Source organism: Sinocyclocheilus rhinocerous, unplaced genomic scaffold, assembly GCF_001515625.1.
Source record: "Sinocyclocheilus rhinocerous isolate Xijiao unplaced genomic scaffold, SAMN03320098_v1.1 scaffold1309, whole genome shotgun sequence".
Lineage (NCBI taxonomy): Eukaryota > Metazoa > Chordata > Actinopteri > Cypriniformes > Cyprinidae > Sinocyclocheilus > Sinocyclocheilus rhinocerous.
The window spans coordinates 425,655-447,206 of NW_015634493.1; the positions used below are offsets into that span (position 1 = coordinate 425,655).

At 39.8% G+C, this 21,552-nt stretch overlaps 1 protein-coding gene across 5 annotated transcripts in view; it reads right to left on the reverse strand.

Moving 5' to 3' along the window:
* Nucleotides 1-21,552, reverse strand: part of LOC107745698 (transcription factor COE3) — a 115,989-nt gene that overhangs the window by 15,330 nt on the left and 79,107 nt on the right. For 3 of the 5 annotated variants that reach the window (XM_016559623.1, XM_016559622.1, XM_016559619.1), the window contains exons 7-10: nt 20,249-20,330; nt 15,662-15,806; nt 9,818-9,951; nt 8,611-8,737 (exon numbers count right to left, since the gene is read on the reverse strand). In XM_016559623.1, coding sequence (XP_016415109.1) covers nt 8,611-8,737; nt 9,818-9,951; nt 15,662-15,806; nt 20,249-20,330 — 488 coding nt within the window. The remainder of the gene's footprint in view (nt 1-8,610; nt 8,738-9,817; nt 9,952-15,661; nt 15,807-20,248; nt 20,331-21,552) is intronic. The other 2 variants (XM_016559621.1, XM_016559620.1) reach the window with 2 other exon arrangements.

Genomic DNA, 21,552 nt, shown 5'->3' on the forward strand with positions numbered 1-21,552 from the left:
GTCTTGATTTGTTATCCATTTTCTGTTTGTTTGTTCTATCCATCCAGAATGGCAAGAGGGGGGCCGAAAGCCATTTAGCACTCAAGCATAACTGAGCACGTTAAATCAAATCAGGCTCACATCTCGTACGGGGCCGTTATGAATTATGGAGCCGCTCGTATAAAAGGGAAATGTGCTTGCTAATGAGCTAGCATGCTTTTCGGGCCGCCTCGCGCCCGAACGAGTGGAGTGAATGAACAGAAGGGTTTGCGTTTGATGGATGACAAATCTAAAGCTCCTTGGGCTGGTCATCATGTTTAGTTGTATTTTTTCACCCCTCATTTGTAAAAGAGAATGTTAAGCACAATCTGCCAGGGACTTAACGTTAAACAGCCTCTGATTTTACGTCCAGAGAGAGTCTGTGTGTGTCTACATGTCGCCTGCTCGTGCGTGTGTGTGTGTGTGTGTTTGTGCGTGCGTGTCTCCATATATTTCAAGATTGAGTGTTTTGACCTTGTTCTCGCAGACTGTATATATTGTCATTCTTCAAAACTGACACGCTAGAGTGCGGCAGATACTAAACTGTGACACGTTTTTATTTAGCAATAAAGGGGAAACGCAAGACATTTTAAAACGGAGCGAGATCTGGAATAGTGCTGCCCATCTCTGGATTGGCTGACTGTTGTCATCACGCGCTGCGAAAACAAAAACATAGAAAGGAAATGTCTTTTAACGCGGATTGCCCATTGTTCCACAGCTGAGCGACAGAGACATGCATGAAACAGAAAAAAATGAAAGCGGAAAAGCATCAAAGGCCAAAAAGAGTTTTTGAGTTTAATGCAGCATAATAAAAACAGGAAAACATTCATTTGTTCCAGCACAGCTGCTGGATTTCGCTCTAAATTAGGTCAGTTTTCATCGCAATTATGATCATCAACTGCCAGACCAAGAGATGCAGTAATAATTCAGTTACTTTTCTTTAGTGAAAACAGACCACCTTCATAATTAGGATTTCTTTGAACAGACCTGAAATATAATCTAAGAGAAGGACCAAAGCATGTTTTGCTCTTAACAAGAGAGAGAGAGAAATGCTAGCAGCTGAGAAACGCTTCTTGTAAAGTGTATATAGAATAAAATGTAATCTATCTATTTATCTATCTATAAACCTTATATCTATCATATAGTGAAAAATCTAAAATATTTTAAAATAATATTTCTATATAAACTTAGAATGGCAGTGTTAAAAAGACAAATGCTAGGTGACTAAATAAAGTGTTTCTTCTAAAGTTTCTTCTTTGCTAGGTGACACAGGTTCCATGCTTAATAGCACCTGAACCAAAAGGTTCAAATGAAAGCGATTTTCAGGATTAAACCCGGAAAAGAATGAGGGATGGACAGCTAAAAGGGGAAAAATTAGCTGATGGCTTACTAGTTTAGTACTATTACAGTGCTTTGAATTTCAAGCCTGTTTTGAACAAGAAAAAAAGCAAACGAGTGAGGAAGAAAGGAAAAAAAGTGGGGTTTTCGGAGAACAGAGCGAGCCGGAGCTCTTCAACATGCCGCTAACTTCTTCATTTTATTGCCAGCTGTCTCCGAGGAAGCTATTTCATCTGCGAGAAATTCAGATACTCCAGAAATTAAAATTTCAAAGATCTGCGGCGTGAAAAAAAAAAAGAGAGTGTGAGAGAAAAAAAATCAATGGACGCAGATCAATGCTCATAGAAATTTCATGAACTTTGAACCGATACAAGCATGATGATGAGAAAGAGAGAGAGGGGGCCGCTCGAGCCACCGATAAAGTGTCGACAGGGCAAGAGAAGCCCACTCTCACGATCTAGGCCGTTCATATTTTATTTCCCTGACAGAAATTACATTTCAAGTCTATTTCTGTAACAAGGAAGGTTAAAAAAGACCCCACCCCTTCCATTTCTCTTTTCCTCCTCCTTTTGTCAGCATTCTCCATCCATGTGACTCACCTCCGGCAGATCTGACTCAAACGCACCGTTTTAACGGCTCGCCGATATCAAAACGTATTGGGTTCCGCAAATTAATATTGTAAAATGAAGGTCGATACATGGATGAAGGGGAAGGGCAGGATCGATGGGTGCTAAATTATTGCTGCATTTCGTCCTCATTCGAGATGAGTTGTGTTTTCCTTTGCCGGTCAATACTTTGTGGCTTCTCTCATTAATCTATAAATAAATTTGGCGATGAATGTGGTGCACGGGTTAGGCCCGGGTCAGAGGCCTGCAAACGGGAAGATGTTTGGGAACGAGAGAGCGCCCCATCCATCAGAACAAGTGCTGGCCACTGGAGCATGACTAATTTCTCTGACTTAGTGAGGACAAACCTATTTAAAGCTACCAGAGGTAAAAAAAAAAATAAAAAAATGGACCGAGCCAAAATAGCAACCAGCAGGGCCAATTATACCCAAATCACCCCAGTGCAACTCTCTTTAAGGAGAGAGGGTTCATTCGACCCTTCCAGCACATGCAGAGGTTGACTGAATTTTTTTTGGGACCGCTGCTTATTATAGAGTTGTAGCTTGTCACAATATTGAGTTAAAATATCACCACAATCCCCAATGGTGTGGCATTGCTCACAATAATGGCGCGCTCCTCTCTGAAGTAATAATATTTCTCAAAGAACTGTCTGAGAAGAAAAATTCTCATCTGCTGAGAAGGACTCAGTTCTTGGTTCTAGTTATTAGTGAGCAGTTGCCCAGTACACTTGTATCATTAGACAAGAGCGCAATAGTGAGTGCCCATCTGTTTTTGCCCATTCATTTTCTCCACAGACATTTCCATTAAAAATGTAGAAAACATGATTAAAATGTAATAAAACACAATCATATGTATATAGAGTTTATTTTTAAAATATGTAATATAAATCATGATAATTTTGTCTTCCAGACTGTTGTGTAAAAATAAAATAAAATAAAATAAAAAAATAATAAAAAAATAAAATAAAATAAAATAAAATAAAATAAGTTCCATTTAAATTAATGAGTGTGAATTCTGATCCAAAAAAGTTCAAATTTGGGAATCTTTTCTTCTTTTGCTTCAGGATCTTTGATTCAGATACCATATTTGATTCATTTTGAATCAGAATCTTTGATGTGAATGTAAAATTGAATCTGAGATTGTGAAATTCACATATTTCTTAAGTTTATTTAATGCATTTGTCCATTTTTAAACTTCAAGGCTTCTTAAATTCTTCAAAGCTTTCAAATAAGGCTTTGTCAAGTCAACATTCCAAGTTGATCTTGACAAACTTTGCTTTTCTAATTGCAAACAACAGTTACATTTCTTTGATTTTCAAATTATCCTTCCTGTTCAAATTCAGTAATTAAATCAGATGAAAGAATTCTCAATTTAATTCAGAATGGCGCACAATCCTGCTGCTAAATGTAGATGTAACAAAACAATTTCTCAATGGCGGAAATGAATGGATCTTCTCTATTAAGTGTGGAGTGCATCTTATTGTACTTAATGTAGTGAACATGATGGAGATGGAGAGGAAAACAACTCCTGGACTGCGTTCAAACACCTCTGTTTACTTTTCCTCCCTGCTACTGATTACTTCTGGTACTGAGTGTGTGTGTTTGCATATGTGTGTGTGTGCGTGTCTGCAGTCCTATCAGATACAGCTCGTGCTCAGCGAGGCCAAAGGCAGGTGGGTGGGGACAAGTGTCTGATGGACAGATAGCCCAGTGCAAACGGCTGGCTGATAATTCGCTGATATGCCGTTTCATGTGCCACCGTTTAGATTTGTTTACCATCTTTCCTGTTTCCAACTGTCCCCTCCCCATCTGCTTACAAAGACCTCACTAGAATACCTTCCTCTTCGAGCGGTAATGGACTTCCTCTAGAAGCGGACAAGTCTTTTAAAGTACAATTGCGGAACTACAGAAGGGAGGTGAAAGGGAAAAAATCCACTCTTTACAATTTTAAACACTTGCGTCAGAGGTTAATTGCCTCTAAATGTCAGTAATTAGTCTAATGAAGACCTGCGTTTGGTTCCATGCTGGTGTACATGTGTGCCAGGATCTAGATGGGCATCTTTAACGCGGCAACGGGCCGAGTGAGTGAAGGGGCGAGATGACCCCTTTGTCCTTTTGTGCTATGATAAATGACCGTCTCCTCCTCTGTGCGTTTTGTCAGTTTCGGCGCAGTTGAGTCGATACCTTCACCTTGACAAGGAAACTTTGTGATTTATCAGGGCCGCCGGCCAATCAACAGGCCGGGAGCTCGGAGCCCTTGGAGAGCCTGAGAGCACGCTGTGGTCAAAGTCTCGGGAAGCCGAATGGGGTGACGCTGTCACCAGCGTGATAGACAAATGAGTCTCGTTAGAAGTGGCCTAAAAAGCGAGGAGGGGTCTTGAGACGGAGTGAAAAAAGTGAGAAATAGTACTAATAACAGAAAGAGTCCAGAGCGGTCACGGCGGGTTAAAAGACGGAGCACCCTGTCATGCCGCAGGTTTGGAAATTAGCAAATAATGTTCCTGAGTCCTGATAAATGTCTGACGGGGCTCCCTCGCAAATCATTTTGTAACATTTTGATGCATGTCTACAATCCCTTCGGAGGAAAGGAAAAGTTTACTGGCCCTCGAATGTGCCGTGACAAATGAAGGCCGGTAAGTGTACGATTTCTGTATGAAGTATAGTTCATTTTCGCCAATTCTGGTAAATGGGTGTCGCTGATTAGGACAAATAGTCTGGAGGGGTGATAGCTCCTGCCGTACGTCTCTATTCCTCTCTCTCTTTCTCTCCCCAGCCTCCAGTGGAGCGTTAAGGTCGTGGTCACCAGTGACCATGCCTAAATAGAAAGCAATAGCTTTGATGCAATTAGAGTGCGACGTTGAGCTTTATTTATGACTGGTGTCATTGTTTGGAATCGTTTGTAAAAGCGCTCAGGAGGCCTGCATCCGTTAAAGCGTCTATTAGAGCCGGAGCGCTCACATACATATATATCTTAATTTATATCTCTCACTTTCCCCTTGTTAGGAGCCAAAGGAGATCATTGCTGCCTCCAAATTTGGGTCATAGAGACAGACGGAAAGTATTTCCACGGACAGTCTGTCATTCCAATTTTGTTGATAGGGATGTTCCAGCTTATTTTTAAGGTACTTTTGAGACCGAGCCTGCCAAAAAGGTTCAGTGACAAAGACAACACCAAAAAAAGGCAATTCTGACAGCAGCTTAAGGCATAATTCAAAATCAATTTGTATTGTCTATTAAAAAATATGTAGATATAAAAAGTTGTATTTTTATTTTATTGTGTACTTAAAACATATGAAATATATACTATATTTATAATTAGATAGATATACATAAAAAGGTATATTTATATTATATTGTGTACTTAAAATCTATGAGATAGATATAATAATAGTTTAGATTTATTATTATTTGTATTAAATTACACATATAAAATATATATCCTATCCTTGCCCAAATTCCCGTTTCAATAGAAAATATATCAACAAGAAAAAACTGCAACTCATCAAGCCATTTCATGAGGAATTTAAAGCGAACATCTGGATAGGGTTTTTAAAATAGCCAGATCAGCTAAAGAGAGCATTTGCGAGTTGAGAGCTATTGGCAAAGGGACAAACACAGCCATCCTGCTTTGATCCACCCCCCCCTTTTTATGGACCCTTCTGACAAGCTGTTCCATGCCAGACCTGATCAATGGATAACCAATACAGGTATCAGATGGTGCAGCGGTGGCCTTGTGTGTTAACAAAAGACACGATCGTACAAACATACAAGGTTAAAGCTGAAAAAATAACAGAACACACAGATCTTTGAAGGATACAAAGGGATGCAGACTCAATAAACCACTGCAGTGTTTCCTTTTAAATGAAGACACTAACGGCCTGGAGCTGTAAATAGGCCTAACACACACAGACACATGCGGTAGATCTGAGTGTTAATGGACGGCTATTGAATAACACATTGTTTTAGGCCCAGTTCTGGCAGCTCATAAACTACCGAGACCCTCTGTTTGCGTAACCTTACGGGATGCCGACAACCCATCATAGGCCCTCTTTAATGTCCCCAGGTCTTGGTGGATCTCTGCGGCGTGTTTAATTTCACTGCTGTTTAGCTGTGTAAGTGTGAGAGGTGTTGGAGAGTACCGGAGGACATTAGGAGCCCTGAGTCTGAGCAGAGTAATTTGTTTAAAGAGCATTGACCTCTGAGACAGGCGGCTTGTGTTGGCTGTGATGGAGGAGAATTATCGACTCTTAAAGTAGCACAGCACTCTGACAGGCGATTGCTGCCACATCCGAGCGATCACGAAGGACCTTTTACAACACCTTCAGCACTGACACAATTGCAGGGCGATGAAGCTTTCTGGGGGAATCTCACAAAAAGCCATCATGCTATACGGTATATATACATATATATATATATTTATTTTTTATAAACTTCCTAAATATGCATTAAAAAAAAACTATTTCAGGCACAGTACATGGTGAAATCACAGCATACATTACTCAACAGATGGTTGCTCTAAGCTAGTAATGATAAAGCCCATATCTGAATGTACTATGCCCCTGCAAAATGAGGCCACAGCACTGTATTTAATTGGCTGTGATGTATCAGATGTGAGCGAGGGTGTGTCTGACTCAGAAACAAGAGGGTGGTCAGCATGAAATGTTGTAACGTCCAACAAAAACTCTGTTTGTACCTTTTTTTCTTAATGACTTTGTAAAATATCCAGCCTTTACACAATTTAGCAAATATACAGAGAGAGAGAGAGAGAGAGAGAGAGAGCAATAACTAGTGAAAGCTTTTAGCATTTCCAGTTCAAAGCATCTGTTTATGAACTAATTACAGGCATAAACTTGAGCAATTTGTTTCGATCGATAGCACTTACAAAGGTTCAAGAAGTGAAAATAGGAGAAGAGAAGAAACAAAAAACAGAAATATAGAATGAACTAAAAGAAAATAATCATAATTACAACAGCTGTTTTTGATATGGTTGCATGTTTAAGAACAGTCATTAATAAATATGCTTTGAAGGGGAATTTAATTGACTTGAAATGTCAACCAGTTTAATAAAGCCTTATAACAGCATGAACTGAATCCAGTCTAGCGTGTGTGTGTGTGTGTGTGTTCTGATTTGCCTGTCATTTGTGACCTCAGAGAGGGAGGTGAGGCATTATGGGAATTGGAGTTCAGAAGATGAGAGGGACGGGGCGTGTAGTCTGTGACTTCCCTTCTTTAATTCGAGGGGATAATTAAGTAAGTCCTCAAAATCTCCGCCAGTAATTATATCTCCTCACTGATGAGCAGGAACAAGGATCAGTGAGGGAAAACAAACAACAAACATCTCATGAAGACAGGGGAAGGTGGAGGTGACAGACGCTGGTTTGTCTTCTATAATAGCCTCCAGTAAACTTTGAGTATAGGCAATATAATTATACAGTATAAACGTATATATATATATATATATATATATATATATATATATATATATAATGGCCTCCAGTAAACTTTGAGTAGGCAATATAATTATACAGTATAAACGTCTGTATATACTGTTTATATAAACTATTTTTTTTTATTATTTATATACCAAATAAGCATTGAAGTAATTAAATATTTGATCATCTCTAAAGAACTTAAAATTGGTTTAAATCTAGAACACAAGACTTGACAGTGCTTTAGAAGCTTGTCTGTTAAACACACACACACACACACTGCATGTTTAGTCATTGATTGACTAGGCAGCAAAGCAGCTGTTTTGATTTTGGACACAGCCCAAGTTTTACTATGATCGGTAACTATGGTTACCACAGTCAGTTTTTGTTAGGGCTGATGACGCACAGGTTCGTCAAAACATTATAATGTGTGCTGAATTTGACACAGACTCCCTATTTTGTGCTTATTAGCATTAGCACATGTTTGGTCCCTGAGTCTCTGTGGCTTTAACGATGGCAGACATTAATGTCTGAGCAGGTCTGGTATTAGCCGGCCCCGTGTTCTCGGGTTTCATTATCGCAGGGGCTCGTTGGCCTCTGCCCTGCTCCTGCTGAGAGGGTTAAATGTGGGAGGGAGAATCGGCCCACAGCCTCTGTGGGGCTGAGATGGGGAACAGCTGCCTGGGGGGACCGGGGCCCCTTCCTCACCTCCCTCTCTCTCCGCCTTGACATTCCTGAGTGTGAGAGTAATTCCTGATGATTATCTCATTGTCCTACTCAATTTGGGATCAGACACACTGCTTCCAGGTCAAACATGGTGTGACCGTGTAACCTCCAGTATCAGCTGTACCGAGGGAGAGATTACGCTCATCTAAAACCACATAAAAACACAAGCGGGCCCAAAATCCGCACAAAGCACAACCTTGTGAGCTGGTCACACATAGGTACGCACACATGAGTAACCTGGGTGACAAGAAACACTAGTGTTTTTGTGCAAAGTAGAGGACAGGGTGCAGGAGAAAGGGGTCGGAGAAGTGTTGTCAGGGTTTGAGATTAACTGGAGTTGGCAGCTGCCCCCAACTCCATTGCCTTGCCTTAGATGGAGGAGATATTGGGTTACCGAGGCATGCATCCCACACCGGATGGGGTTCAGCACTTAACGATGAAGCCAAAGATGTGAGAGAACCAACTGGAACTCACCTGTATACACAAATCGCCCCGGTGCACCTTTGCAGAACTGCTTGGACTTGTAGGACAAGGTGACCTCTACGACGCCTGGGATGTGTCTTGGAGGGGTCTGCACTCGGATGGCATGGGGCGTAATGAGCTACGAGAGACAATGGGTAAAGTTGGTTAGGACCATGCAAACTGCACCAATTGCTGCATTGTTTTGAACAACTGGCATCCAATGAAAACATTTAACCAATGAGCACCAGTGTTTCTCTAATTGTCAAGTAGCCTGTCAGGTAGAAACTATACCCTTTAAAACACTTCAAAACTCTTCAAAAAATGTTTCTTGTTGTTTGAGGGGTTTTACTTACACAGCTCAGAAATACGGCATTACCAGACAGTGGGCAAACTAGGTTAGGACCCTGCCAATTGTTGCACAAATTCGAACGCCTGAATCATACATTAACCTGTCAAGGAGAAGCTATTCAAAACCAAACTGCAAACTTTCTTCATTTTTATTTTCCTCGCTTTAGAGTTAATGTCAGCAAACAGACCTTGGATTACACTGAGCCAAGGAAAGGCCAAGGGGCAGGAGTCCTGCTAAAATCACCTCCATATGTCTTTCCTTCACTGTTTTCCTTGCTTTCCCTGGCTTGTTTTTCCCCCTCTGAGATATTTCACCCCTAATTGTTCAATTGTTTTGAAAGACCTCACGGTTCGGCAAGGAACGCGGCGGAGGCCTCTGTGGACTTATTGTGGGGCTGTTTAGCATGCAGTTTGTTTATCTAACTCCTTATCTGCTCTTGTGATTAGACTAGGAAAAGAAAAATAATAAAATAAAATTGAATAAACAAACGCTGATTGGCTCGTTGAGGCTCCAACCGGCAAATATATGCCAGACAGTTTTATCAACTCATAAAGGAACATACTAACCTGAAGTCTTTATTAGCTCCGAACTAATTACGACGCAGCTTCGGCATCCCTTTAGTTCACTCTTATTTATATGTTTATGTGGCGTGAAATGAACAAAAAGTAAATGTAAAGAGACAATAAAACGGACGCCAGCGTAATTGCATTAAACCGGTAGAAGCAGGGCTTCATAAACTGTGCATAATCACAGTTTTCACGTAATCACTTTTTATAGAATCTAATGAAGTTCATTAGAAGGCTGTTACAGAAACAAATGGCTGGGTAAATATCTCATTCACAATAAAATGGTTTTATGTCAAAGTCTTACCTCACTCCATACTAGCATGGTGCCAAACACGACCTGTAGTCCATCGAAGAAGTTATCGCCAATGATGATGACCGTGGCTCCTCCAGTGGTCCAACCTTCACTGGGGCTAATGGCCTTTATGCACGGGGTAGCTGCTTATAACAGGACAAAAAGCACAATTCTCAGGATCCCGCTTTTGTACGGACACGCGCTAGCCACATGCAGATCATTCTCACGCTGGGGATAATCAATCCCTAAAGTAAACAAAGCATGAATGATTTGGGCCACGTAAAGACAAAAGGCCTGCTTTGTGCATCAAACCTTCCATGTAGAAATCAGCCATTAAACTGTTCGCTAACACAATGAGAGGGAAAAGAAAACATTGACTGATGTGCCTAGTGCCCATCTAGCAGATAAACCGCCGTACGGATACGTTAGACCAAATGCAGCCATTACTGATGATTAAGCACTGTGCACGCTAGGACCGTAGATTTATCTGTCTGGTTTTCACAGATCTGAGATCAGTCAATCAAAAGGTTGTGGAGCAAAGCACGGGCAGAGAGCGCAAAAAAGCGGGGTTTCGATTTTTCATGCATCCGCTAATTGGGTCGAGCCTTTTCATCCGCAAACTTCGTCTTTGGTTTACAAACTTCCAACCCTTTCTCAATCTCCCTGGGTCTCTTATCTTTTGGTAATGAGTACTTTGTGGGGTCTTTAAAATCAGATTTTAGAGAAGATGAGATGGGATTTGTAGGTTTACGATTTAAATCGGCAAGCTATCATGCTAATGCTGCCGTATATGTGTTCTTAAATGAGAAAATGAGGTTGTGGCCTTGACCCCGCCTTTGTCGTGAAGTAAGCCAATGGCTTATTAGCGTACATTATTGTACTTCCCCCCCCCCTCCACCCCTGCGGAGTCGAGAGGTGCTATCACAGTTGTAAGCGGTCGGAGGCCCAGGGCGACTCGACCCCCCTTTAACATCTTAGTGCTGCGCGCTTTGATCAGTTTTTCCACTTCACTCTGTTGACTCTGTTCCGCCACCCCCTCCAAAGCACCTTTTGAATACGAACTCCAGTGCAAAGAGAGCGCGAATACAACAACACGCCTCTAATACTGTCCAACAATTCAACCGCAACAGTAGCCCTTCACCTTGAGCTGTTTTCATTTTATTTTACAGCTTTCCCTGCCCACTCCCTTCATTTCTTTTCCAGGGAAAAAACAAAGGCATTGTGCTTTTAGATTTTAAAGTCTCAGAGAGGTTATTAATAATGCCCAGAAGATGGCTGGCCTCTTTGGAAGCCCTCTCGGCTTAGAATCGTTCCCCTCCATTAAAAGTGTCTGACATCATTTTCATCAGCCCACATACTCTGACATCATTTTATCACCAAAAATATTCAATACGCAACTTATGCAATATTAATGCTGGTCTCACAGTTGTTTTTTTTAATAATTATAATCCTATGTATTATATATTACAAATATTTACAATTTATATAAATAAAACTATATTTAAAATGATATATGTTATTTATTTATATTATTTATATAATAGTTTTATAAATAAAAGTATATATTATAAATTATTATTAATTTAATTTGATATTAGTATTTTTTTAATAATTTGTTGATTAATATATTTAAGGAATGATTTAAAATGGGATGCTATATGATTGAGAAGTATTAAAATCATATAAATCATAAAATATGACTATATAAAAATCTTAAATTAAACAGTTTTAAAAAGGAGACCCCGAGGTCTCAATGATAATCTAGTCACTATATTTTCTTTGGGGTCCAAAACTAGGAGACTTGTTTGCTTGTTTAATACTTCACAAGGTGAATAATAGAAGTCGTATCGCTGGTCTCGGACATATTACATGCTCAAATTTAATACTTAAGGTTAGGGGTTGTTCATGTACTTCTTAAGCTCCACTAATAACACAATTACAATTTATATAAATAAAACTATATTTAAAATGATATATGTTATTTATTTATATTATTTATATAATAGTTTTATAAATAAAAGTATATATTATAAATTATTATTAATTTAATTTGATATTAGTATTTTTTTAATAATTTGTTGATTAATATATTTAAGGAATGATTTAAAATGGGATGCTATATGATTGAGAAGTATTAAAATCATATAAATCATAAAATATGACTATATAAAAATCTTAAATTAAACAGTTTTAAAAAGGAGACCCCGCCCACAATACATTTAAGAATTGTTTTATTAGAACAGATATATATATATATATATATATATATATATATATAAAACTATAATATAATACTATAATATAATAACAAATAATTATATATTAATATAATAATGTTAAAATATTATTACAAATATTATGTATTTGAAATTATTTCTATTTAAATATTTAATACATTTTATATTCAAATGTTTTACATATATATTTTACACAAATATTCCAATATGCTGATTGGATGCCACTCACATGCAAAATAATGAGATCATGTGCTTAAAAATATGGCATACTATTGTTTGAAGTGTTTACTGTTCACCGTTTCACTATTTAAAAAAAATATATTATCCAGTATATGTGTGCATGTTATTGGGACTATAAATCAATGAAATGTGGTAAAGTTCATAATAGCATAATGACGAATGCTAAATAAAAAAATAAAAAAAATAGTATTGAAAGAAGGAATCTGCATGCATGCATGGATGTATAAATGCATTGAATAATTTTTTGGTAGTTCTTTACGCTCAGAGAAATCGCTGGCTTTGTTTCGACGGGCTTCCTCTGGCTGAAGTGGACGGTCAACAAGCAAGACTGTGTGTGTGTGTGTGTGTGTGCGTGTGTGTTTTCCCGTGTGTATTGTTTACAGAACACCACGGCGTCTTGGTGTGAAGCTTTAATCAGACTTGAGTCGTCTTCCATGGCAACATGGCGGCCGGCGTGTTTGTCACCTTCTTTGCTGCACTCCCCAATATTGAGGCACTCTAACAGGTCCCATCCTGCCTGCTGCAACCTTCCTTTGTTCCAGCGCGTAAAATGTCTTGTAATTGTGCAGGGGATGTCCAGATGGCAGGCTGATCCCGGCGCTGATGGGATTAGAGCTCTTACCTCACGTCGGCCCATCTGTCCTCTCTAACTGGCTACGGCCTCACAGACGCCGACCGCTCGTCTTTATTGCATAAACCTAACAACATTACCGCCACTTGGTATGCAAATCAACCCGGAGCTGTAGGCCCAGACCGGAGGGGGTGTGTGCGCCACAAGAGAGACTTTCTTTTGCTTGCACTAAAAGTCTTCCTCCTCTTTTCTGTCTTGTGCATCGCTATATTCGCAGAACCAACGCTAGGTGGTTTCCAAATCTGGGAATATGTGCTTTTGGACAAGGGAGGGGGTTGTCGATTGTGTATGTTGTGTCTGGCTATGCGCAGATGGGGCCGTTTTGGATGCGAGTGCATGCGCACACGTTCGCGCCTGTGTGAATTCGTACATATGTTTCTGCATGGCGTATCTAAATGGCACTAACGCAAAAGAAACCCTCCTATAGTGTGCGCTTGCCTCTTTCTCCTCCCCCAGGTTTCTTTCTCCAGCTGTAAATAATGAAAGGGGCTCATGTGTTCGGAGAGCACGGCAACGGTGAGGGTCCGCTGGGCCATGCGAGAGGGGATTACTTTAAGTTGAAGATCAGAAGGCAGAGTAAATTCACTGTCCGGGAAAATTCGCCTGAATTAGATGATTAGATAAAAGTGTGAGAGGAAAGGAGAAACGGTAGGACCTCCCTGTGGCCGCTTTCGAGCTCTCTCGGCTTGCATTTATCACTTTCAAGAATGTGTTTCTAATCTAAACCACCCTGTATCTGCGGCACAGGCCCGGACTTGACCGTAAATATGGATGCATTTTTATTTTACGACTATATATCCTGTACATGTGTGCTAGGAGCTCTTCTAGACCAGAATGGAAAGAGATGACAGGTTGAACCTTTCTCATATTTCCTTCTCAGCCGAATGATAAGTCTTAAATGTTCTCCAGAGTTTAAAGAAGTGATTAAACGCCAAGTTCGGCAACTGTCAGATGCTAGGAAACTCTTTCTTTCTGTTTAACGGCCCCCTGGTTGCCCTTAAAGGGCCAGACATTAGACAGGTAGCTGTAATATTCACTACAGCCCAAATTTGCCATCAGGGGCAGGTGAAACAGCAGGTAACTAAGTGGTGAGAGCGTACGTCTGCGAGGCCGGTGCATGTTTAAGGAGAAGGTGAGCTTTTAAAACAGTCGGAAATTTAAAGGAGTTGTCAGGAATATCGCCACCACTTGTTACAGTGCTGTCAAAATTCACCACGAGAGGGAACGGATTCATTTAAATTTGACCGTGAATATCGTATGCAAGGCCTAACGATAGAAAGTAAAAATCACAAATCTAAAACATACTATCTCCATGCACAATAAAACCACTGAAATCCGAACTATACGATGGTTGTAAACGCAGTAATGGAAGCTTAGAAAAAGATTTACAATAAAAACGGCTCTGCAAACCGGGCTTTGATGAAGGATAGCCTTGGCAGTGTTTGGGTTGGGCCGTGTTTTTTCTTTCTTTCTCCCTCTCGGTCTCGTGGGACTCAGGCAGACGAGGGGAGAGGCCTCAACCTTCTTAATTGCTCTCCTAATTAAAGGCGGTTGCTAAGGAAAACACACCTACTATCAAGCGACTACAGCACCGGGCTTTGATGAAGGATAGCCTTGGCAGTGTTTGGGTTGGGCCATGTTTTTTCTTTCTTTCTCCCTCTCGGTCTCGTGGGACTCAGGCAGACGAGGGGAGAGGCCTCAACCTTCTTAATTGCTCTCCTAATTAAAGGCGGTTGCTAAGGAAAACACACCTACTATCAAGCGACTACAGCGGAGAGACAAACAATACGTCAGCATACCAAACACTCGAGCGCTCAGGGCACAAACGTTCAATTACGCTACTTCTGTACTGCGTTTCACCGACGTTAATGCGAGAAGCAGGGAAATAGAAAACAAATATTTTTTGCTGGGTTTTTTGTCTCACACGAGCAGGGATTTGATGCGATTTCTCTTGCATCATTAAATATTACTGGCGCTTTGGTTGATATGGTAATTACGGACTGATTAAGACAAAGAAAATACTAATGTTATGCTTTTAAATGAGCAGAGATTATGTTATTAGATTGTGTTTTAATGCTTAGCCCAGAGATTTGAGTACTGAAGTAGAGTGATCAAAACCAGCTCAGTCTAACAAAGCAGCAAAATCTGAATTTTACCATCCAGTGACTTGTTTTATACCTTTAAGAAGCGAAAAACTCATTGTATAAAGGTACAGTGTTAATTAAAACCAAGCCCGGATGAAATCTGAATTTGAATATTCATGGTAAAATGCAGACATGAAGGTATATTCAAATGAACACATGAGATCAAAATCACACCACACTTGATTTAAGATATAATCTTCAGAATTATTTTTTTTTAAAACTTCAAAACTATTGAAGAGACTTGAAAAACGTGGCCCAAAATCATTCATAAAAAATAGCTAAAACTCAAAAAAATGAGTACAGCAACATCAATAATAATATTAACGATAAAAATAGTGAATTAGTCAGGTAGCAACATAAAATCTAAACTAAAGAGCTCTAAAAGTACTATTCAGTGAACAGAGAAAGCATGAATATTCTCTAAAAGATGAACTAGCCATGTTTCCTCTAAAGCTTCACTACTATGTTTTGTGGAAGGAGGATGTGGATGACTAAAAAAAATGTGTGCTAAAAATGCGAAAAAGGGAAAAGGGAAAGGCAGGAGAATAGAAGGAGAAAGTGAGAAAAGCTCAGCAAATAATAGTGTTATGGGAAATGTGCCTACCATTCTCCAGATAAGGAGTGGCCGTACCTTCTGAGGGGTCAAGGCGGCGGGCTCTTCTGCCGTGTTTTGAGTTGTTGTGGACGAACATGTTGTCCGACACGGCCAACACGTGACCATCCACATTAACCGTTGTCGATACAACGACCTGTGAAGAAAATGTAAGGATTGTTTGAAGGCATGTTCCATCTCTGGGCAATGTGTGAAGAAGAAGTTCATAGAGAAGTACTGCTTCACATTATTCCTATGAAAAATTCTGACTTGGTATGAATTGGTATTTAAAAATTAACCATCACGATCTAAATAATATTGAATACATTAAATATTATAAACTGAAAAATAAAATTTTAAACAAACTCAAAACGGTTCTAAATTTTAAAAAAATGCAGAAGATGTCAAATATTTTTGAATTCGGTATGATAGAGTTTGCAGAAATCCATTATTTCACATTAAAATCGCCAACACGTGACCATCCACATTAACCGTTGTCGATACAACGACCTGTGAAGAAAATGTAAGGATTGTTTGAAGGCATGTTCCATCTCTGGGCAATGTGTGAAGAAGAAGTTCATAGAGAAGAACTGCTTCACATTATTCCTATGAAAAATTCTGACTTGGTATGAATAATTGGTATTTAAAAATTAACCATCACGATCTAAATAATATTGAATACATTAAATATTATAAACTGAAAAATAAAATTTTAAACAAACTCAAAACGGTTCTAAATTAAAAAAAAATGCAGAAGATGTCAAATATTTTTGAATTCGGTATGATAGAGTTTGCAGAAATCCATTATTTCACATTAAAATCATGTTGCACATGTTTTTCTTGCCAAAAAATATGAACTTGATGCAAAAAGACTTCATTCAACTAAATGAAACATTTGGCGTCCAAAAATATCAGGCCTGTTTATTTATTTATTTATTTTTTACTTGAGGCCTTTCTGAGTACTTAAAGGCCAGAGAAACAACAAGGACACTTCTGAGGGGTTCTGCGGGGTCTTTATCAGAAACCGAGGCTCTTTTTTCAGCTCCCTCTTTGTTGTGGGTCTTATTTGCGAGAAAACGAACACAAAAAGCCTTTTTGGCCTGTGGTGTCGACTCAACATGAGAGGAGGTCTCAGTACAGTTAGCGGATGAACCCAGCACCCCTCTGATCAGTAGGGTCCTTTGGACACGGACGCACACGCGCCACACACACCGCGTTCGTGGCTTTGTTTGTTAGACTTCTCTCCTCCGTACCAGTGAGGCTTTATTTTGAATGCTGACAACCGTGCGACCACTCCACACCTTCGAAACAATAACCGCAAACACATTTGCCTCGCTAAGCGCTGGAGCTTGAACCCGTGCCCATTGTTTATTTTCCAAGCCAAGCAGGAGGGAGCGAAACAAGGGAAAAGTTGCTCGCTTTTGCAGTCTTACTAGGTTTGGTGGAACTGCTCCCCGCGGGCTTCACATTATTAAAACAATAAGTTATATCACTATAATCCGAAAAAAGAGTCTGTTTTCACACCTTAAGCAACGAAAGATGACTTGCGCGGTTCAATACGCTTTGTGTAAGCTGGCACGCCGTCTGACTGCTAATGACCCAGCCTGAATTCGAACAGGCTACTGTTAGCTACGGCTGAAATCTGCTTAGAAACTTCCAAATAAAGACGTTCACTTCAAATAATCAGATTAATGCGCACACATTTGACATGTTTGCAAATGGGTTTTGTACTTTTCCAAAAAAATGGAGTACACTAATTCTGGGTGTCAAACACGAAATTATATTCGCTTAATGAAGGTGAAAAATGTTTAACATCATCTAATTCTGGTCCTCGGACGCAATAGGGTCATTGTATTTCTTTCTCCAAACGAACCGCCATGCAGGAATCGACTCTATATAAAGTGCATTTAATTTCTCATTTGAAGAATATAATTAACCTTTGTAAGAAGGAGAGCTTCTTTTTTCCTATTTAAAGGAGACACTTGGGCGGTTACATGAGTGTGCGTGTTAGATAAAGGACGAGAGGCTTGTCTGAGAAGAATTAACCAAGCCCTTGTCAATCAAAGAGAGCCACACTGTGGCTTTTTTTCCACAAAAGGCTACAATTAGTGTTTAATCTGCCACTTAAGGTGAACAGAAATATGTGGAGAGTCTCTCATCTGCTCCATCATCCATTAGCAGCCACTCAAACGCAACCTCCGGCCCACAGATCGCTAGCTCACCCCATTACATTGATCTATAGATTTATTGATTAGCTGTTTTATCTTATTAGTCACAGCTTGAGTAAGGGCCGTGATGGAGAAGGGTGGCAGATCCTCAAAAGAAAAAGAGAATTTGAGAAGAGCCCCTCTGGTAGCAGATGAGGGGCTTTTCTTTGTTTTTTGTTGATCTGTTTATTAAAGAGGGCTGCCCATACAGTTGCATTGAGAGAATGATGGTCGTTTAGCATCTGAATGAGGAGAGGGGTTCGAGGGGTGGGCTGTGGTGTTGTGGGGGGTCCGAGGTGGAAGTGTAGCAGTTACAATCTGGAATATTCCCTCTGTCATGTTCACAGTCAAGAGTCACAATAAGGATGGGACTTGAGGCCTATTCACAACAAATAAGATGCAATTAATGTTCACAAACTATTTTTGCAATACCGAATCTCTTGGATAAAATTTGGATATTGAAATGAATTATTTAGCATTGAACCAATTTAAAAACTGACCAAAAATCTGAATAGAAAATGCAAATAGTAAATAACATTTTAAAAGGTAATGATTCTAAATAAAATCGAATTGTAAAATAATTAAAATATATGTATATTTTCCAAAAAAATTCATTTGGAATAAAAAAAAAAAAAAAAACGGAACCAAAAATGGATAGATACTGTTTGTACTGTTTGGATACTGAAATGAATTATTTAGCATCAAAATAATTTAAAAATTGACCACAAATCTGGAAAATAAATAATGTAATAATAAATAAAATAATAATGATAAATAAAATATATATTATAAATAAAAAAATTAATTATTAGATAAATAGTATTAATCATTAAACAAAATATAAATTATTATTTTTAAACATAATTAAAAAAAATACTTGGAGTGGAAAGAAAAACAGATGGTGGTTACATATTTCTAATTAGGTTCAGAAGCCTTTTTTTGCACTAAATATAATTGAGGATGTCCGTCTTGTCAAAAAGACCTCTAGATGTATACTTCTCACAGGAAGAATAGAGGAAAAGACAGGACGACAGGAAAAAAAAAGAGAAGGAAAATGGAATGGCAAATAGGGGAAGACAGAGACCCCAAAAGCACGACCTTGCCATGAGATCATGGAGTAAGGAACATGAGTGAAATTTATTCTGGAGGTGGCATTTAGCTTAGCAGAGCAGAGTTTAAGGGTTAGCGCTGGAGGAGAGGTGTCTTGTTAATGGACTCTGCTCACAGACTGACAGGCATCATGGCTTTGGGTCATTTATCTCACAGGCTGCTTTTGGTTGGAATTTGGTTGGAAAAGTGATGCTGTCATAAGCTCTCCCCGCAGGGTTCTTTAAATTATTTTGAGTAAAAACACCACAATGTGGAGTGTAGAAGGGAATGTTTTGGTTGTGAGGGGTGATGTTTCCTTGAAGGAAGTTTTTAGGAGATAAGAACAGATTTCACAGGCAACGACTGATGGAGAAGAGAGAAGTCAAAGTGAGTGAATGAACACAAACGAGTGCTCTTTGAGGATACAGTGGCATTAGTATGGTTCTCCACACACACACACACACACACACACACACACACACACACCTCCACCAGGTGCTGAGGCAGAGGAAGTGTAAATAGGTTGAAAACCCAGACATGCTGTTACAGTGAGAGAAAGAGAGGTCCAGTGACTTTATTGTGGGGAGGCACATCCGCGGTGATGGATGTTTCTTTTACTCGGCGTGCAGACAGAAAGGACACTTCCTCTCACACCGGCTCTGACCTTCTGCTCTGTAAGCATGGATCAATATCAGTGAAGACACTTGACGTCCCAAAGCATGAAAAATGAAAGTTGTGCAAACGGCTGCACCACTGTTGCCTGCTCGATAATACATCTATATAACCACAAGTATATAAACACACATCCTCACAGCACTGGGTTAAGCGGAGCTGTCATACACACACACACACACACACATAATGAAGTCCAATGCTGCGGCCTTTCTGTGTACTGGATCTAATAATGCCTTCTGTGATTGGATGGTACATCCATAAATGCATGAAAATAGTGTAGATATTTATAGCCTAGATACATGTGTGGAGTATAGACCTTTATATAAGAAAATATGTATAGAATGATAGAATTATAGAATGACAGAATGATAGATAAAATTATGAAATGATAGATAGATAGATAGATAGAGTACATACTGAGGTTTTATTTTTATGTGTATAACATCTTAAATGTGCTTCAGCAGAATTGCAGAATCGAAGCATCTCTGGAGGAGACAGTTCTGGCCTTCGACCGGGTCCAGGCAGTTCGTTTAAATATATCCACCAACCGATACACCATACAGCTACCACAGCAAGCCTGTTTTTAACATTAGGATGCGTGTGTGGAGAGAGAAAAAGAAAACATTACCTGGAATCTGCGCATGTCCCGTGGGTTTCCTGCATTCTTCAGGCAGTTCTGGTTACACTTGAGGAAGAATTTCAAAAAGAATCTGCAAGAGAAGACAAAGAGAGGGAAAACTCCACGTTAGACAATCAATCCAACACAAAACCGGGAGAAAACCGGCATGGAACAAATCAATATCACAAAATACAACCGTAGATTTCATAGCAGAGCGAGTCCAGGACGTCCACACGCAAAGGTGCGATCAAACCGACAGCTGGATTCACCTTGTTTCTAGATAATTCCCCTCAGAGTAATGATCATTAGTGTTTTGTTCCTCACCCTCCCACGACCTCGCTGTCTCTCTGTTTATCTGTTTTTCAGTCTGTCCGTGTGGCTGACGCATCCAAATCCCACAGTTCCCCACAGAACCCATCTGCCCGTCACTGACAGGAAGTCAGTTATTATTCCGCCCCCCTCTTTCCTCCCCTGTTCTACCCTGTAATTAAGGCTTAACGTGCTCAATGGGGAGGTAAACCAGCACACCTGAGCCCTGCTCATCACAGACGAGGACTGGCGAATGGGGTAGGAGACCTAACGAGGTGAGAACGGCCCGCAAACTTACAGTCCTGTTAGACAATTAGACACACCCCGCCACCAGGACAACAGCACCCGGTAATTATTGCGCAAATTACTAACTGCATAATCTGTTCGGCAAATGTCATGTGCGCGCGAGTCAGAGAAGGTCCCATCGGACGGGCCCTCGCCACACGCACACCTCAAAAACTAAAACCTGCTGTTTTTAAGAGGTAAAGAGACACTTCAAGAGTCCTTCAAGCGAAGGAAGACGGATAAGAGGGCTTAAGGCAAGAGGAAGTCGAAGGCTCGTACAGCTGGTGCCACACTCCTCGGATCACAGGAAGTGGTTCGTTTATGAGGAAGACCACTTGTAGAAAAAAAAATATGGGAGAAATTGCAATAGAAGTCAGATGAGCCGATTGAGTTTTTGATAAATTGTTTTTTAAAGCCATTTGTTTGCAGCTATAGAGTGAGAAATGGATGGATGGATGGAACGATAGAACTATAGACAGATACATGGATGGATGGAATGATAGAACTATAGACAGATATATGGATGAATGGAATGATAGAACTATAGACCGATATATGGATGGATGGAATGATAGAACTACAGATGGATGGATGGATGGATGGAACAAAGGATAGACAGAACCATAGGTGGGTGGGTGGATGGATGGATGGATGGATGGATGGATGGATGAAACAATAGATAGTTAGAACCATAGGTGGATGGATGGATGGATGGATGG